The sequence below is a fragment of the Leucopleurus acutus genome (assembly GCF_964270905.1).
Source record: "Leucopleurus acutus genome assembly, chromosome: 7".
In the NCBI taxonomy this organism is placed as follows: Eukaryota; Metazoa; Chordata; class Mammalia; order Artiodactyla; family Delphinidae; genus Leucopleurus; species Leucopleurus acutus.
This window is the reverse complement of record NC_139150.1, coordinates 50,044,883-50,065,067: the sequence shown is the minus strand read 5'-3', so window position 1 is coordinate 50,065,067 and position 20,185 is coordinate 50,044,883. Positions and strand designations below refer to the sequence as shown.

General features: G+C 42.9%; 1 protein-coding gene across 3 annotated transcripts in view; it reads left to right on the top strand.

Annotated features, from left to right (window-relative positions):
* TJP2 (tight junction protein 2) overlaps positions 1-9,534 on the top strand; it is a 132,405-nt gene extending 122,871 nt beyond the window's left edge. For 2 of the 3 annotated variants that reach the window (XM_082843117.1, XM_082843115.1), the window contains 6 exons: positions 1,346-1,446; positions 2,668-2,880; positions 4,049-4,159; positions 5,358-5,687; positions 7,481-7,566; positions 8,602-9,534. In XM_082843117.1, coding sequence (XP_082699243.1) covers positions 1,346-1,446; positions 2,668-2,880; positions 4,049-4,159; positions 5,358-5,687; positions 7,481-7,566; positions 8,602-8,767 — 1,007 coding nt within the window. In that variant the 3' untranslated portion in view covers positions 8,768-9,534. The remainder of the gene's footprint in view (positions 1-1,345; positions 1,447-2,667; positions 2,881-4,048; positions 4,160-5,357; positions 5,688-7,480; positions 7,567-8,601) is intronic. The other variant, XM_082843116.1, reaches the window with a different exon arrangement.
* The last annotated feature ends 10,651 nt before the right edge of the window (positions 9,535-20,185 follow it).

Here is a 20,185-nt window from a genome sequence, read left to right as displayed (position 1 = left end):
AGGTATTTGGAAAACTACTTGGTCAATCATAGTAAGTGCCATTACATAAGATATACTTTGTTCTGAATAGAAAATGTATGTTCTGTAAATACATACCTGTACAGTTTGGTTAATCTATGTCTATATTCTAAAATGTTTAATCCTATCAAAATGATATTCATTTAAATGTTATCTTTAGTTTTTGATTGGAGATAACATGTACCTTGGTATATGTTTTTCTCACTTATAATGTTCCTGTCTATGTATTGCTCTTTAAAACACAGCATATTTATATTTGGTTCAGATGTGTTATCTTTGCCCCTGAAAACACACTGTTTAAAAACACATTTGGGGGCTTCCCTGGTGGCGCAGTGGTTGAGAGTCCGCCTGCCGATGCAGGGGACACGGGTTCGTGCCCCGGCCCGGGAAGATCCCACATGCCGTGGAGCGGCTGGGCCCGTGAGCCATGGCCGCTGAGCCTGCGCGTCCGGAGCCTGTGCTCCGCAACGGGAGGGGCCACAACAGTGAGAGGCCCGCGTACCGCCAAAAAAAAAAAGAAAAAAAAAAAAAACACATTTGGGAGTTTCCTGGTAGTCTAGTGGTTCGTATTTGGCGCTTTCACTGCCGTGGCCTGGCTTCAGTCCCTGGTTGGGGAGCTGAGATCCCACAAGCCGTATGGCGAGGTCAAAATGAAAACAACAAATTTTTTTAAGGTAGCTTTTCTGAAAAATAGACATTCTTTAAAGAAATTAATCCATTTTTAGCTTTATAACATCCACCTATAATGTAAACTCCAACAGCCAGTTGGTAATTGGGGTTTTTTTTAATATAAATTTGTTTATTTATTTTTATTTTTGGCTGTGTTGTGTCTTCATTGCTGTGCACAGGCTTTCCCTAGTTGTGGTGCACGGGAGCTACTCTTCGTTGCGGTGCGCGGGCTTCTCATTGCAGTGGCTTCTCTTGTTGCGGAGCATGGGCTCTAGGTGCGCGGGCTCAGCAGCTGTGGCACGTGGGCTTAGTAGTTGTGGTTCATAGGCTCTAAAGCGCGGGCTCAGTAGTTGTGGCGCAAGGGCTTAGCTGCTCCACGGCATGTGGTATCTTCCTGGACCAGGGCTCGAACCCGTGTCCCCGTGCATTGGCAGGACGATTCTTAACCACTGCGCCACCAGGGAAGCCCCAAGATGGTAATGCTTTTAATTACATTCGACTAAAGGGATTTACTGTTCAAATATTTGTAAACACTTTCTCTTTCATCTGCCAAAGTTTTAACTTAAATATGAAAGTTAGGATAAATTATGTCCAATGGGATTTCTAATAAAAATTTCTCTGGAAATTGAGGCACGCCTTTTGGTTTGCATTTCTATAGCCACAATCAACCTAAATTCAGCCAACGATAGCTGGTTTGGCAGCCTGAAGGACACGATTCAGCATCAGCAAGGAGAAGCAGTTTGGGTCTCCGAAGGAAAGGTATGTGGCACAGATACTCTGCTATGAGGTGAGAGTCCGCGTTCTGAGTTTTTTCTCCAGAGGGTAGTGAATGTAGTAAAACCATGCCCATTTCAAGTGATCCCAACATGTGCATCAGTAGTTCGAAAATTTATAAATTCTCTGAAAAAGTAATAAAATGAAGGGACGTTTACAAGAAAAGCAGAATGGGATGTATGCAGCCCTACATTCACTTCCCTTTTGCTTTTAACGTAGTAACTAGTGTTTTGTTCCAAGCACACTAATCAGAGCTTACAAGACCTTGTGTTGAGCTCCACAGCTTAGTATGAAGGACTTGGGAAACTCAGAGTGGAGAGGTGAGGTTGAGCTATGTGGAGAACACGGTTAAAAATTAATAGAAAGAAGAAAAGCTAATGGAGTTTGAATCATTGGCTTAGAAAGAAGTCTGGCAGAGAGTGTGTTCTAGGGATTTGAGTAGGTGATGGGAGAGCATTGGGTCCTTGTATAGGCGCCTAACCTTGGCTCGCGTCTCATCTGTGGAGGCAGTTTACACGCAGCCCTACTTCAGGGAGGAAGCAAAGAAACTATAGAATTCCCTGTGGTTCTAGGAGCCTTTGGTGCTGGTATTCTGTGGTCCAGCTGAATTGAGGTAGTTTGTGAGACGTTAGAGGTACGATTTTTGTTGCGGAAGTGCCTCCATTACTGATTAGATGGTTGAGCCTAGTCTTGCCCTTAAGGAACTGCGTGTTTAGTCAGAGTATCTAGTAGCATCTACTGAGTGCTTATACCCACTATGGCTTTGTGCTAGCCTCTGTGGTGAGAACACGTTGAACAGGACATAGCTTCTGCCCTCAAGGATTTGAGAATCTCATGGATGGGCGGCGAGGTGTGCAGCTCAAGGCAGCGTGCACTATTGGTAGGAGACAAATACAACAGAGACAGCTGGAGGAGAGCCAGATTCTGGAAGGAAGTGCAACAGTCTGAGGAAGCCTGGCTCAGTAGTGGTATATAGGACGGATGGTGGCAAGGAGAGATAGGGCGGAGGGTTTCTAGTCTGAGTCTCTGCACAAAAATTAACATAGTAATTTAAAGCCAAGTGATTCCAGGAGGATAAAGGTGACTTCCCTTTCTAGAACAAGTCAAGGTTTCAGTCACTTGGCTGTGCCCTTGGGAATTTTCTTGAGTCCTCACTCCCAGGAGCCATGTCAGATCCCACTGACCCTCCAAAACAAATTCCTCTAGATGGAAGGGATGGATGATGACCCCGAAGACCGCATGTCCTACTTAACCGCCATGGGCGCGGACTATCTGAGTTGCGACAGCCGCCTCATCAGTGACTTTGAAGACACCGACGGCGAAGGAGGTGCCTACACTGACAATGAGCTGGATGAGCCAGCTGAGGAGCCGCTGGTGTCTTCCATCACCCGCTCCTCGGAGCCGGTGCAGCACGAGGAGGTGAGGCGAGGAGGCCATGGGCTGCCCGGCCCTGGGCAGGAAAGGGAGGTTCTGGCGTTTCACTTGAATTCCTCCGGCCAGCGGTTTATTCAGGGTGCTGTGGCAGGTATTCCTAAGGGTTGGAGTGGATGATGTCTAGGGAGCCTCTCATTCCAAGCCAGTGCCTGTATGATTGTGGATGTGGTCCAGGGGGGAGTGGGACAGGAACTAAGCGCTGGGAGAGGTTGAGTGATCAGCATTCGTCACACAGATGCTGTCGGGCATGACGTCATGATATCGGGCCAGCTGTCCAAATTACAAGGGGGACATTATTTTTAAATACAGTATTGTTATATTTACTTGTAACCTTTGATTAGGCCTCTCTCTGTACTCTTAGGTATCCGTGCTTTTTCTTCTCCCCCCTACCTTTAACCTTTCTAATCTTGCAAAAACTCCTGTTTCCCCATCAGTTTCCTTCTCTCTCGTATTTCAATTTTTTAATTGAGTTCGCTGATTAATGATATGTCTGATCTCATGTACTATGCATCCACTGACCAGCGAATAGACAGCTCCTGTGATCCTAGGAATCACATGGCCAGCACTAAGGATCAGAGCGATTATTAGTTACACCTCAGAGAACATTGGGATAATTACCTTTGTGGACAAGACGCTTCATATATTTGGATAATTATGACTGTGGACTTCTCTTTAGCAGTTTAGCTCATTTCAATGAATGGTTTTATTCTTTACGAAGTATAAGTACCAAAAATACAAGTTGAAAGGAGGAGCAACTCACCATGACAAATTAGTATATACTGCTGGACAAGTGGTAAAGAATAAATTAACTCATGAATGTCTGCAGATACAGCTGAGCTAATGCTTTAAAATGTTAACAGCTGTTAGTGACAAAAGAGATTTTAGACTTTAGGAAGACCTTTTGTTTTTGTACTTTAAAGGGAGAGATGCAGCTAGTTTTGGAAAAATGTATCTTAAGCACTTGCTAATGGGAGAATATGCCTGGTACCTGCCTTTTTAGTAAAGAGGCATTGGGTCAGTAGCTCAACTTATGCAAGTTATGAACCTTAACGTCTGAATTCCCACAAGTTTGAAGAACTCCAGCAAAGCAGACCAGTGCTCTCTTCTTTCTGCTGGGATGTTCTTGTTATGAATGAACCTTTATGTCTTGTAGAGCATAAGGAAACCTAGCCCAGAGCCAGGAGCTCAGATGAGGAGGGCTGCTAGCAGAGATCAACTTAGGGACAATAGCCCGCCCCCGGCATTCAAGCCAGAGCCGCCCCAGGTACGTGGCTGGGAAGCCCAGGATGGGAAGGAGAAGGAAGCGTATGCCCCTGGAGCTCCTCGCATAGCCAGGGAGGAGCACGCACAATAATATGGTATTGGATTATGTTTTTGACTTACCAGGTTCTCTATTAGAGCCTATCTTTTGGCCTTTTGGGTGAAACCAAAAATTAGGAAAAGGTGAAATAGTAGAATGGAAAGGCAGTTTTAGAAGAACATATAATTTTAGGACTATTAGTGTTTGTTTCCTTTTGTTTTGGTTTATTTGTTTATTTATGTAGAAAGAATAAAAGTTTGATAAATACTGTATGCCCAGAATCACCTGTCTTAGAATCTGTTTTTCTTCCTCTGTCCAATTAAATTTTTCTGCCCATGATCTGATTTAGATGCACCTGAAAAATCCTTCCTGGTGACGTGCTAAAGAAAACAATCACCACCATTGTTGACAATGCGTCTCATTAGGAGGACCATTTAATTTATTTTTTAAATAAACCATTGTCCAGAACAGAATTGGTGCGAGGACACATGGGCGTATGTCATACGATGGTTTACCCCTCTCTGAATCAAAGCTATGACTCTAGGCTTTTCTTTATAACCCAAGAAAATTTCTCTCTCTAACTCAATACTTTAGATAAGAAGAAAGTAATAATTGATTGGGCTTTCAGAAGTAATTGGTGACCTCCTAAAATAGAACAGTGAAAATTGACAAGCAGGCCTAGGATGGAAGTATGAAGAAAAAATGGCCATCAGCGTGATATGCTCCCTCTCTACTCCCCACCCCAGTCTCCTGCACCTCTGGCTGGACCTCCGGGCCGGGGCACGCACCCTCCGCGTGGTGTGAGCTCGGGAGCCACTATTCCATCCTGAAGCCTGACTTGTTCTGAGGTCTTCTCCAAAATTCTGATCTCCTCTAGTACAAAGTGAGGTCTGATCCGCCTCTAGCACTTGCGGGCCTCCTAGCACGTCCCCAGCACCCTCTTGCTTTCCTGAGCACTTAATTCTCTTCTGTAGGGAGTGAGGTAGGGCTCCGGATGCCAGATCAGTGGCCGTGTGCCTTGCCGTATTTGATTCCTTGTCGGAATGGAATTTGTTGACCACCTTTGGAAACTGATCAGGAAATGGAGTGTATTAAATCACTAATAGAGATTTGAAAATAAACCGAAAGCTCACGGTTAAAACTATGTCATTGCTCTCTGCAGGCCAAAACCCAAAACAAAGAAGAATCCTTTGACTTCTCTAGATCCTATGAATACAAGTCAAACCCCTCAGCTGTTGCCGGTAATGAAATTCCCGGGACATCTACCAAAGGATGTCCACCTCCTATTGCAGCAAAACCTGCCTTTGGACGGCCTATACTGAAGCCGTCCACTCCCGTCCCTCCCCCAGAGAGTGAGGAGGTGGGAGAAAGCAGTGAGGAGCAGGACAGCGCCCCCAAGTCTGTCCTGGGCAAAGTAAAAATATTTGAGAAGATGGATCACAAGGCGAGATTACAGAGAATGCAAGAGCTCCAAGAAGCGCAGAATGCAAGGGTAATTCTTTTTCAACCACTAGGTCATCTTAGCGTGTCATCAGTAAGAATTTTAAAGAAGTTTCATTGCAGTATAATGATTTGCAGTCCTTTTGCCCCTGCGACAAACATGAAAGGGTGTTCACACGCGTGATACAAAAGCACATCCTGTATGTGTGTCATTTCCAGGTGGCCAGCTATCAGCGCATCCCTTTTTCTTCCAGTCAAGAAAACCTAACATTGTAGGCAAATAGGATTCTGCCCTTCATACTTCAGAACTTTTTATCAGGTTCTAGAATGGGGAAGTGTGACAAGAGAGAATCAATGGCCTCTTTGAAATTGTTTTTTGTTAAAACAGTTGATAACTGAGTTTTACTTTGCTCCCAGATTTGCCATAGAAACTCTGCACACCTTGGGTGCTAAAATTGAAAGGCCCATAGATTGTCCTTTTTGATACTGTTTGAATTTTTGTGCCATGTGCACAAAAGCCTTTCAGAAGCCAGAGAAGAATTTAAGCATATTCTGCCCAGTGGTTATGGGAGTTTTTTTCATTTAAGCTTGTCACAACAATGGCAGTGCTTCTGAGCCTTTTTCTGATTTTCTTTTTTGTTTTTTTGGTGGCGGGGGCAGGAGAAGGAAGGATTTATTACTCACCGTAAGTAAGGAGAACACTGGGGATCTTTTCCCAAAGTAGCGTCTCCCGAACTGCAAAACTGGGGAGGTTTTAAACTAAGGGTACGTGCATATTCATCAGGGGGCTTGAGTAGAGAATTCAGCATAGAATTGGGGCAGAGCTTGACAGAGTCCAAGCTTTAGCTGATTGAAGTCAGGAGGGTCAATGTCATCGTTCCATCCTCCACCTGGCTGGGGGCCTTAGTTCCTGGTGTCAAGACTTACTGAAGCTCATTTTTTTTTTAACATCTTTATTGGAGTATAATTGCTTTACAATGGTGTGTTAGTTTCTGCTGTATGACAAAGTGAATCAGCTATACATATACATACATCCCCGTATCTCCTCCCTCTTGCATCTCCCTCCCACGCTCCCTATCCCACCCCTCGAGGTGGTCACAAAGCACTGGAGCGAAGCTCAGGTTCTTTGTGTCTCATCTCAGAAAGAATTCAGTGAGAGATAAAGTGATAGATACGAAGTGGATTTATTTAGAGGTACACATTCCATAGACAGGACACTGTTCGTCTCAACAGGCAAGAGTGGCCCTGGGAGAAACACACTCCACAGAGTGTGGGCCATCTCAGAAGGCAAGAGACCTCTTTTTTTCTTTTCTTTCTTTTTTTTTTGGTGGTAGAGTATACATAAAACTTACATTTTAACCGTTTGCAAGTGTTCAGGGGCATTCAGTGTATTCACATTGCTGTGAACTACCTCCACCATTCGTCTCCAGAATTTTGTCATCCTCCTCAGCTGAAGCTCTGTATATGTCAATATTAATGACCCCCACCACCTCCTTCCCCAGTCCCTTAACCAACATTCTACTGTCTGTCTCCATGAATTTCACAGCTTAGGAGCCTCACATAAGTGGAATCATACAGTATTTGTCTTTTTGTGACTGGCCTATTTCCCATAGCATAGTGTCCTGAAGGTTCAACCATATTGTAGCATGCGGCAGAATTTCTTTAGTTTTAAACATTTTTCCTATGACATATACCACTAGGCATCACGTACAACCCTAGAAGCTAGAGATTTGCTTCTCTTTTTCCTCTTCTCCTTGAAATGGGATTGGAAAATGGAGCCAGCAGGGAATGAGCAAGCTGTCTAGTCATTCATCCCTTCCCTCTTTTTTTCCTTAATCACCACAGATTGAAATTGCTCAGAAGCATCCTGATATCTATGCAGTTCCAATCAAAACACCCAAGCCGGAGCCCGGCCCACCCCAGTACACAAGGTAAGAGCTGCTCGGAAGGTATAGGTCTAAAAAAGGGGCTTGTCTAGGACTTGGATGCCTAAGAAAGAATTTTTTTCACCTACATTTCAAAGTAACAAGAAGGTTTGGTTTTTTTCCTGGTCAACTGTTTGCTTATTCAGTCAAATTAATTGTGAAGATCATAGAGTCAAAATTTTATGGTAGTGTTGATCGTGTGCTAAAACTGACACAGTGTAATCATTGACATTCCAAGTCAGTGCCATTAGACCCATTGGAGCACAGATGTGTTAAATTATGTTCAGATAGCACATGAGCAAAATTCCTGGGGCTTAGATGCCAATTGTTTCATCGCTAATATTTTCGAGCTCTTAGCCAAGCTCCTTAATTCCTTTGCATCACCTAGCAAAGTCAGGCCACTTGTTCTGAGCTGTGGTCTGAAGGGAAGGTGACATCAATCGACTGGTGTTGGTAAGATGCTTTCTGTTGAAAGTGCTACATAAGCACTAGTAATTATCACAGTGTCTTCCTGTTGAGGTTTTACGCTGGATCATTTCCTGCTTCTGAGAATAGGAAACAAAAGAAAACAATCACATTTTCTTGCAGCCATTCTGACTGGAAACTGGAGTCTAGTTTTAACGCGCAACAGAAAACTAGAGGCAAATTTCTTCTTTGCCAGTTGAACTGTGGCACAGCCTACCAAGTGGCCCCTGGAAACAGAGGGGATTTGGTATAATTGACTGAAACTGGCAAAGAACTTGCTCTGCTTGTGAGCTTTTAGCCAGTGAGCTTAAGAAGGCACCCACCTCCGGCTGGAGAGTTCTTAGGTCAGGGAGCACGTGACCAGCTTCCCCACTCGCTGCTCAAGTGGGCATTGGCCTTGTTATTCCCGTCCTCACTCCTACCACTCTGGGAACCTGGAGCCGGGCCAGGAGTGCCCTGGCTTGTCAGCAGAGTGTGACTCAGGTGAGCCAGCCGTCCTGGGCAGTTGACCACTGCATGCATCACGGGCGGGGAGGCCCGAGATTTCGGCTTCACGTAACCCTCTCACTTTGTTAGTTCCAGGCCCCCCGAGCCGCAGAAAGGTCCTGCCAGACTTTATCAGGATCCCAGAGGAGGTTATGGCAGTGACGCCGAGGAGGAAGAATACCGACAGCAGCTGTCGGAACACTCAAAACGCAATTACTACGGCCAGCCTTCCCGATACCGGGACACGGAATTATAGATGCCCGAGGATTGACTCTTGGGTGCCCCGCTGCCGCCCACTCAGAGCAGCATTCCCACCAGCCGTGGGAGGATGGTTCTTTGCAGTTTTGATGCACTGTGGAGATGTAGGGGCACTTCCTGGGGAGCCCAGGGGACTGAGTCTGGGGAGCTTATGGCTTTTGGCTCAGAATTAAGAGAAACACTACCGTCTGATACTGCTACCTGCTTCAGTGGACCAAAATCTGTATTAATTCTGTTTGCGTATTTTTAACATATATATTAAGAAATGATAACTATTTTTCCTCATTAATAGCTGCTTTCCAGGACCGTTTCAATGAGAGAATGTGAAAAAAATAAATAAAAATACTATGTGACTCAAATTGAATTCAAAGAGGTAGTTTATTACAACTATGTAAGTGCCTTTGATGAGAAGTGTCTTAAATTTTCTCCTTTTGAAGCTTTATGCAAAGCCATAATGGACTAAAACATTTTGATTAAATTTTTATACCAGTTTAAGAGCTATGGTTTTCTCTGTACCGTGTCATCTTTTCAAGACATTTGTCTTTGTAATATTTTCCATGAATTCTGACTGTATATATAATAGCTATACTTGGTAGTGCTAAATAGCTTGAAGTCCAAGAAGTTGGTATAGAAATATTTTTGTCTGTCTGTTTAAAACCATGTGTTCCACGAAAGCAGATACTTGAGAAAAACACATTCCCAAAATTGTGTGTATTGACTGCAGTCAGTTTTATAATTTAATAAAAAGGAGGACATTGTAATCAAGGTGCTTTGTGGTGGATTTCTACACTACTTCCTACTTTTCAGGGCAGCTTTTATTTCAATTACTGATCATATAAGTGAGGACATGCTCATCGCTGAACATCGGAAAATAAAGACATATGAAAAAGAAAATAAAAATTACTTATAGCCCCATCCCTCAGACAATTTTGGTGCATTTCCTCCAATTATATATTTGTGGATGTCCATGTGTGTAATAGCTGGGTGTACACTGTGCAGTTCTCTTTCCTGCTTTTTCTGTTTGAATGTTTCAGGTAGGTAAAACTTACGCAACATCATTGCTAATAACTGCAGAATAATAATACATGCCGTGACCACTGCTGCATAAGTAGATAGTTCTAGTAGTGTTGGCCGTTTCGATTACTTCCTATTTTTTGCTTCTTTTTACAGGAGATGCACCTTTTTATATATAATCCATTTTTGTATATCAATGATCAGCATTCCAGTCCTCTTCTTTAGGTAGGTACTCAGAAATGGAATTACTGAGTAAAAGCAGAGAACATTTTTAAGACTCTTGATGTTTACTGCCAAATTGCTTCCTAGAAAAGTTGCATCCGTTTATACTCCCGCGTTCACTCCTAAAGGCTAAAATATGTTTAGAATTTTTAAAAAACAGACAAGGAATTTAGGTTTGTGTGAATCAAAAGTACCCTGAATTTAGGAAAGGAGAAGAGTCTTGGTTCCATTAAGGGCTTTTTGTAATAAGAATTCACACAAAGATGATAAGCGTGTGTTTAGCAGAGTTGGTAATTCAGCTTATTCATAACTGAGTTACATTCCAAATTTATCCTTGGTTGTATTGTCAGTTTGGTGCTCTAATTTATATACCATTCAGTGCAGTACCTTGAATTGAGCAGACTTCAAGGCACTGACTCAGATCTGCGTATTTCATAAATAAAAGCCACCTTTTGTGGGTGGGAAAAAAAAAAAACAGGTTAAATATATGATGGTTTAGTTTGCTTGTGTTCTTCAAATACAGGAACGAGCCCTTTTGCAAACTCAAGGAAGGGAGGAGAGGAGGCTTTTGATCAGGAGCTGGGCTGTCATCTGGCTCCAGCACTTTTTTGTGATGCGTTAGGTGGTGCAGGCAGGAAGGAAGGACCTCTGTTCCCTAGAATGTCCCAGTGGTGCCCAGTGGACCACCAGTGTCTGCCCCACGCCTTTTTAGTTCATTTTCAGCTTTGTCCTAGGGAGGATTTAAGGCTGCCTACAATATATGTGGAGTATAAGGAAGAAAAACTGGTGCTAGGCAAATGAGGAAAGGGAAGAATGTCAGAATAGGAAGGACAAGCATGAGGAGGGAGCATAGTGTTCACTCTACATGCAGGAAGGGGGGGAGCTGTCCCAGAATTCTCTCGCCTCCCCCATTCTTTTTATTCTGTGGGGTCTCATTTTGCCTCATGCAATCATGACCACTTACTTGCAAGGAGGGTTTTGGAGGTCCATTTCTTCCTGTGTTTTTCTTTGTAGGACAGTAGCGTGATTCTGAGGGCCATTCAGTAAATGTTCTGGAGAAAGCACCTACAACTGCGGTGTAGAAGCATCGCTCTGACTTCTGATCTAATCCAGAGAGCAATTCTAGAGCATTCAGGGCCATTCCCTCTCAAATAGCAGCATGACATGCATGAAGCCCCAAGGAAAGTGCGTTATCCATCTTTCTGCAAAATCCATTGTACTCAGAGTGGGTGGTGGGTGTTTAAAACACAGGGTAGATCGTGCAGCAGAGTGCAAACCTCACACGAATTTGTAGGATAAAACGGGGGACTTATGTAAAGTTTTGTACCCTCAGCAGGTCTCTTTGGGGCACCTTCTACCCTCCAACCTGAGACTTCCCGAGTCTGCATGGTAGTCCTGCTTCATGAGCAGCGTGTTCAGCCTCTGCTGGTTAGAGAAGTGCAGCATAACCTTCTATCCATCCCTGAGTTTACTGCTTCTGTCAACCGTGCTTTTGTCTGGTGTAGGAAACAGCAGTAGTTGCGGGGTGGAGGCTGGGGGAGATGGTAATTTGGGAAGCAGACCCCAAGATCAGGTTTTGAGTTCAAGTAGTTGGTTTGGGAAATACAAGGGAACTCTACAATGGGAGACCAGAACTCAATCCCCCCAAGAAATGCTAGTCAATGGTATGAAACACGTGCCTCAGAGTTTTCCCACCCAAGTTGGGGGCAGGGGCTGTGCTGTTTGTTCACCAGCTGGCTTCAGACTTTGACTGAGGGCTGCTTAGTGCGAGTATGCTTGCTTTTTTTTTTTTTTTTAACATCTTTACTGGAGTATAATTGCTTTACAATGGTGTGTTTCTGCTTTATAACAAAGTGAATCAGTTATACATACACATATATCCCCATATCTCTTCCCTGTTGCATCTCCCTCCCTCCCACCCTCCCCATCCCACCCCTCTAGGTGGTCACAAAGCACTGAGCTGATCTCCCTGTGCTATGCGGCTACTTCCCACTAGCTATTGGTTTTACATTTGGTAGTGTATATATGTCCATGCCACTCTCTCGCTTTGTCACAGCTTACCCTTCCCCTTCCTCATATCCTCAAGTCCATTCTCTAGTAGGTCTGTGTCTTTATTCCCGTCTTGCCTCTAGGTTCTTCGTAACCTTTTTTTTTTTTTTAGATTCCATATATATGTGTTAGCACACGGTATTTGTTTTTCTCTTTCTGACTTACTTCACTCTGTATGACAGACTCTAGGTCCATCCACCTTGCTACAAATAACTCTATTTCGTTTCTTTTTATGGCTGAGCAATATTCCATTGTATATATGTGCCACATCTTCTTTATCCATTCATCTGTCGATGGACACTTAGGTTGCTGGCTACTGTAAACATTGATGAGGGAGACGGTGTCCTGACCCTGCTCCCTCTCCTTACCCCTCCCCCCACCTTCAGGCAGAGAAATGCAGAGAAATGCAGAGGCAGGCGGTTGACAGGCTAGAGCATGCAGCGGTACAAATCCTGAGGAGCCCTGACTGCTTGTAAGGTGATGATGATTGGGCTGTGAATCTCCTGAGCCCTCCAAGGCGAGGGATTTTTTCTGTCTAGTGTCTTAGAATGGGCTTGGAGAACATGAGCAGAACAAGGGAACTATCTGCTAGGGAGAGTGGAGCGGGAAAGCCTGCGTACCTGTATTAGGGTTCTCCAGAGAAACACAACCAGCAGGATGTGTGTGTTCAAATAGAGATTTATTTTAAGGAATTGGCTTTTACCACTAGGGAGGCTTGGTAAATCCTAGATCGGCAGACTAGAGGCCCAGGGAATCTTGTAGTCTGAGTGCAAAGGCGATGGCCTACTGGCAGAATTCCTTCTTGCTCCGGGAAGATCAGTTGTTCTATATTCAGGCCTTTAACTGACTGGATGAGGCCTGCCCACATTAAGGACAGTCTGCTTTACTCAAAATCCACTGATTTGAATATTAATCTCATCCCCCAAGCACACTCACAGAAACATCAGGAATAACCTTTGACCAAATAATCTGGCCACCATAGCTCAGCCAAGTAGACACAAAATTAATCATCTCGGTATCCTTACAGGCTACCCCTGCAGCTGTGCTTCTTGTCCAGTGTTAAAGCATGAGTGAATGAATGAACAAATGAACGAATGACTGAATGGACCAAAAGAAGGAAAAGTACATATATTTACACATCTTTGTAGATTTTATATGATATTTATATAATCACATATGCATACATTATATGTGTACTTGTATTTTGTTTTAAATAAAGAAGAGTTAATTTAATTTTAATGAGTAGAAAAGCCCTAAAAATTAAGAGAAAATGGAATTCCCTGGCGGTCCAGTAGTTAGGACTGAGCACTTTCACTGCCATGGCCTGGGTGCAATCCCTGGCTGGGGAACTAAGATCCTGCAAGTTGTGTGGCACGGCCAAAAAAAAAAAAAAATTATGAGAAACAAAACGAATAAAAAGGATTCAAATAATAGAGTCTGCTTGCCAATGCAGGGGACAGAGGTTCTAGCCCTGGTCCGGGAAGATCCCACATGCCACAGAGCAACTAAGCCCATGCGCCACAGCTACTGAGCCTGCACTCCAGAGCCCACGAACCACAACTACTGAGCCCACGAGCCACAACTACTGAGCCCACGAGCCACAACTACTGAGACCGCACACCTAGAGCCCGTGCTCAACAAGAGAAGCCACTGCAATGAGAAGCCCGCGCACCACAACAAAGAGTAGCCCCTGCTCACCGCAACTAGAGAAAGCCCGTGTGCAGCAACGAAGACCCAACTCAGCCAAAAATAAGTAAACAGATAAATTTATTTTTAAAATTAAATAAATAATAAGTAGTGAAATGAGATTTAAAATAAAAGGCTCAATGGCAATTAAAATATATGTGAGTAAATAGGGAGACAAATACAACCCATTGCCATCCTACCTTGTATTTTACTTTTTTACTTTTTACTTTTTTTTATTTTTTGGCCATGTCACATGGCATGTGGGATCTTAGCTCCCCAACCAGAGGTGGAACCTGCGCCCCCTGCGGTAGAAGTGTGGAGTCTTAACCACTGGACCGCCAGGGAAGGCCCCCTGCCTTTTATTTAAATCATGCCTATACGTACATAGGTATAAAATTGGCACAGTCTACATTCCCCAAACTATTGGTTGCAATGGCAATATAGTATTTTGGTATTTATTTTGTGCAGCCAAAAGTGAGATGTGGTTTCATTGCTTCTACATTGTCCTCAGATGCTATTCCACCTCAGAGAGGGCCAGAGTCCAGGTTCCTCTGTCCTTCTGAGCTTAAGTCTCTCCAGGAAGGATGGTTGGGGAAAAGATATTGACTGATATAAATCATCCTGGGAGAGATGCGTTGAGTTAATGAGAGTAGATCTGTCTCTGAGGACGAGAGAAGAGAGGAGTAGAAAAAATGGGGGGGGGGGGTGGGGCTGGAGCTGGACTAGAAACTCCCCAAACCCCCTTTCTCCTCCTTCCCAAATCCCCCACTGAATGCTCTCTTTGCTTTCCACAACCCTCTCCTCCCCCCCTCCGCCCCCGCCATTCTAAAATAACTCCATTACAGACTGCTGTAAGTATAGATGGAGCAAAGGATCTGTGAGAAACAAATGGTGAATACACATAAACCTCATTAGAAGCCCAGGAAGAGGGAATTATAGCAAGATACTTTGGAAGGGTTTGAAAGAGCGGAGGGATGGATTCTGAATCTTTCCAAATGAATGCACCTTTGAGCCAAAATGCAAATGACTCAAACTTCAGGCATTTTAAAATATCAAAATGATGTTTTATACCAATAAATAAACTGGCATTTTATTACTCAAAAATACTATGATGGCCAGGATATAAAGTCAGTAATCCAGTCCCTTCCCCAAATCAAATGTTAGTTCCCCCCAGAGCTGGTTCCCTCATTATCCCTATCCTGCTAAGGCAGCCCATATAGGTTATGAACTCAGATTCTGGAATCAAAATGGTTTTATGTTTAAACCCCAGTTTTGTCAGGTATTAGCTTAGAACCTTGGGCAAGTTACTCAACTATCTTAAGGCTCAGTTTTTGCATTTATAGAATAGGGATAGAAAATTATAACACTGTATTGTGGGTTTTATGTGGCACTTTAATCAAATGATCTGCACAAAATGTTTGCAGTAGTAGCTGGCACAAAATAAATGCTCAATAAAAGTAGCTAGTGGTCTAATTCCCAGTGGTTTTCCCATATCAATTTAGAAATCTGAGTGGTGTCTGATTTTCTTACTCTTCATCCAAATGATGACCTACTTTATTCTACGTAAGAACTATTTTTAATTTGTCTCTCTGTCCCTTTTCCCACAGCCACTACCCTAGTTCAGCTGGTTGTAAATAATCCTCCACTAGCCAACAGGCATGATCATCTTTCTAACATAGATCTGAGAATGTCTCCCTGCTACTTAAAAAAACAGTGATGACTTCTCCTTGCCTAGAACGAAGTTTACTTCTTTCATTTTTTCATTGAGATATAGTTGGCATACAACATTGCACGAGTTTATGGTGTGTAACTTGTTGATTCGATACACTTACATATTGCAATATAATTACCACCTGGATGTTAGCTAACACCTGTATCATATTATATAATTATCATTTCTTTTTTGAGGTGAGAACAATTAAGATCTAGTCTCTTAGCAACAAAGTTTAATTGTTAATCATGGCATTCAGGTTTTCCTACTATTTGTCCCTGTCGAGTCTGTTCTTCACCCTTCTGTGTATCTATGTTCTTTGCCTTGTGACTTTACAATTCCTTCCTCTAAAGACTCAGAATGTATTTCCCCACTCCTGGGCTTTGGATTGACCATATGACTTGCTGTCCTGCGCCTCTGCCATCCTCCAGGGAACTCCTCAGACTACCTGCTGTGGCCCAGGCAGGGTGGAGGGATATGGAATAGAAACATGCTAACTGACCCCAGCTTAGATCAGCAGATATATGAGAAATATTACACAAGCTTTGTGTTTAGCCACTGAGTTTGGGGTAGTTTGCTTTGTAACAATAGACCCCCAAATCCTTTTTCATGTAACTTTCTCCTGCAAAGTAATGTATGTTCCAACTTCATAGGAGGACTTGTCCTCAATGCATTTCTTGAATTCTCTGCTGTTTCTTCTGCTGGGAATACCTTTCCATTTTCTTCACTGTTTTTCAACATCCTAGGCATTTTTCCAGGATTTTTCCAATCAGCTAATATATCCCATTCTCTGGCAGGCCTTCTCTGATGCCCCCAATCCAATTTAACACTGACTCCTTCAACAAGTTTCCATAGCCCTTCATCTATATTCTCTGATATTCTAGTTATCAATGTACAGAACTGCTCACCACTCACTTCTAAACTCCCTTAAAAGGAGTGTGTGTGTGTGTGTGTGTGTGTGTGTGTGTGTGTGTGTGTGTGTTATTCATCTATGTATACTCTTCAGTGTCTTGCATATATTCCAGAAATGTTTGTTGGAAAATGGAATGAATGAATGAAGGGAGAAATAAATTAAATGCAGTGTCTGTGTTTTGTCACAAAAGCATGTCAGTGACATAAGATTTTCTAACATTGTGCCCAGTTTAAACTTCAACACTGATAGCTCTGATATAAACTGGAGAACTTTAGTAAAACAAGTTGAGGAAAACTATTAAGAACTTAGTTTGGCTAGCAAAAGACAGGCTAATAACGATGTATAGTTTTCAAAAGGATAAAATTATGATTCTCCGGCAAATATAAAATGAATCCTTGTCAAAGATTTTTTTCAGCCCATTACTTAAGGAGGGAACCAATAAGATATTAAGACTGGTTTAAAGAACATCTGAGGAACTAGTTATAGATAAGCAATTAATTAAGCAATATTAGAATAAGAATTCAGAGTTAAATAAAAACTGGTTAATATCCTACAGGATAGGAAATGATAACCTTTGTCTTTGTCTTTTCCACCAGGCAGAAATTATTTGCATCTCTACGAGACAAAAATCTACACATTAGCGTGTAATTTGACCCTGTCTGGGAACTTTGATCAATAGTTTTAGCCATCATCAGTTACTATGTGAATTATTATGCTTCATAGTCACACAAAAATATTTTGTAGATCCTTAGAAAGATTAGTTCTCTAAATTTGGATTATAGCAGGATTTTCGGTAAGCTAAGTCAATGAAAAATATTTATTGAGTGTCTCGTGTGCAGATAAACACAGGCACTATGTACTGAATATGAACTATTCTCTGCCTTTCAGAGGTTTACATTGCAAATTACTTTATTTGCCTGAGAAATGCCTAAATGGATAATCTGATCTGTTCTTTGCAACAGCCCTGCATAGTAAGAATGGCAGGTGTGGCTATGCCAGTTTTATAAGTAATCTATAACTTAGTTGTGTAACTTGTTCAGAATCCTTCAGCTGATAAAAAACATGTATAGTTTGGGTTCAAAACAAAGTTTTCTGCTTGTGAATCCTGTCTTCCAGTCTTTCTTTCTAGAGTCCGCTTCTATAGGATGTCTCAGAATAGTTTGTTGATCATGTTGTATTGTTTTCTATTTACAATTAAAATAAAAAAAGCACTTTGAAGCCGATTCTGCAAATTGCCAGAAGCTATGGAACTAATCTAGTTCATAAACATGTTTTGTTTGGCCTGCACAGGGTGATGAAATTTTTTTTTTTTAATTTAAAAATCAGCAGATTTTACGTACAAGTCCAGATTGGGGGCTTTCCTTTTAAAAATGGTAGATGTGGCAATTCTGGGCGCACATGTTTGCATGGCAACCATAGGCTGGGGCTGGGTGTTTGCTGCCTCATATAGAACCCACCCAGGCTCATTTACTAATATGACCTTCATGACAGGTGAGAGGGCATTGAGTCTGCAACCCTCCCTTACCTCTTCCCTGCATCCCTTCCCCACCATGGCGGCTGAGTGTGCAGCATCCACGCAACTGCAAGGGATGCCAGCGTTCTGAACGTGCAGAAGGAACTCTGCTGCTCCCTGGCATGGTTTGTAACTTACCCTACAAGACGGGCCAGAAATTTCACCTGGCTCTGGAAAGAACTCATGAGTATAGCTCTTCAGGTCCTGTTCTCTGTGTCTACTACAGTTGAAATGTGTTGGAATAAGAAATAGAGATTTGGGAGAAGGTGACAAATATATTTTTGTTGCTTAGAAAATTAGCTCCCAAAGCTCTGCTGAATAAGGACCAAATGGGATTTCAGAGGGATGGCTGTCCACCTTTGTTAGCAGGATGATTGCAGAGGTCACATTTGTGGAGCTGGTCTGGGGAAATGCATTCTGAAAACTTCTCTATAGAAATAGAATGTAGTCCAGGGCATTACAGGAGATTAGATAATGGTTTTAGGCCCAGCTCCTGGACTTGTCCCTGGGCCTGTATTCCTCTTCAGGCCTAGATGAATTAACATTTCCTAACTTAGTCAATACTTACCTATTAATAGATATGGATGTGACAGAGGGGAATGGGAACCAGCTCTCCAGCCTTGTGCATTTGTATTAACTGGACGGAAGGATGGTAACGTTCTTTCTGTGAGATGGGGGGCAGAGGCAGTGCCTTCTCCCTGTTTGTCGCTTTCTTATCTGCTGCACAGATGATTGAGCTGATTGAGCTGAAAGAGGAAAAGAGTCCTGTGAGAGAGAACCTCAGAGGCTGGGCTGGAGCTAGTCCCATCCATCCTCAGTTCAGAGCAACGGCTGGTGTCTCAGCTGATCTGGCTGCAGTGCCTCACTGGTCCTGGGACCTGGGGTAAGTTGCCTGAGCCTCAGGCTCCTCATGTACAAAATGAGGGTTGAAGTAGTTCCTTCTACAAAGTGTGATGGTGAGAATTAAGTGAGGAGCCTACCTAGGGGACTGGCCCAGGGTAGGCACTACAAGAATATTAGCCCAAACCTACCACCAATGTATGTCAACCTCCTTTCTTTTTTGACAAAGCCGAGGGAGTAGAATTCCTCTGAAGGCAGTGAATTCACAAAGCACAGTGATTGAGGATGTTGGCCCCTGAGCGGACTACCTGTGTTTGAATCCCTCTCTGAAAGCTATTGATTAGTTTTATAACCTCTTTCTTACAGCCTCTGTTTCCTCATCTGTAAACTAAGCATAAAAATTGCACCTCTCTCAAGAGGCTGATTTGCGGGTTACATGCTATAATACAGCTAATTTCTTAGCACAGGGCCTGGCACATGGTAGGTGCTCAACAGATGTAAGCCTTAAAAAACAAAAACAAAGAAACCTAGATGCAAAAGTTCTTTTTAAACTGAGGTAAAATTCATATAATATGAAATGAACCATTTACTATTTTAAAGTATGCAATTCAGTGGCATTTAGTACATTCACAGTGTTGGGCAAGCATCACTCCTATCTAGTTCCAAGGCATCTTCATCACCCCAGAAGGAAACCCTGTACCATTAAGCAGTTACTTCCCATACATCCTGCCTCCGAGCCCCTGGCAAACGTGAGTCTGCTTTCTGTCTCTATAGAGTTGGCTATTCTGAATGTTTCATATAAATGGAATCATACAACATATGACCTTTTGTTTCTGGCTTCTTTCACTTAGCGTAGTATTTTGGAGGCTCGTGTGTGAATGGAAATTGACTGAGGGGCCACGCCTCTTCATTGTGATTCATACAAGTCTCTTCCCAAACCTGAAGTTTTTCAGCTTATACAAATCAAATAAGACTTTTGAAGCCTGGCCATCTACATGACCATGATCAACTAGCCCACGTCAAGATCTCTGCAGATCGGATTGCTGACTACTGATCCACTCTGCTCCCTGTCACCATAGGCATGCCCACCATGTCTTTGAGACTTACCCCGGGATCCCGTCATTTCCCTCCCTGAGAAGCTCACCAACAAGGAAAGGACCAGAAATTGCACTTTCTAACCTCAAAAGAATGTCTGAAGGCTCAGATATAGATGTCTGGATATTGATAGAATATAAATGTGTGGGTTAGTGCCCTCAATCTATTTTATTTATTTATTTATTTGTTTTTGGCTGCATTGGGTCTTTGTTGCTGTGCACGGGCTTTCTCTAGTTGTGGCAAGCTGGGGCTACTCTTCTTTGCGGTGCACGGGCTTCTCATTGTGGTGGCTTCTCTTATTGTGGAGCACGGGCTCTAAGCACACTGGCTTCAGTAGTTGCAGCACACGGGCTCAGTAGTTGCGACACGTAGG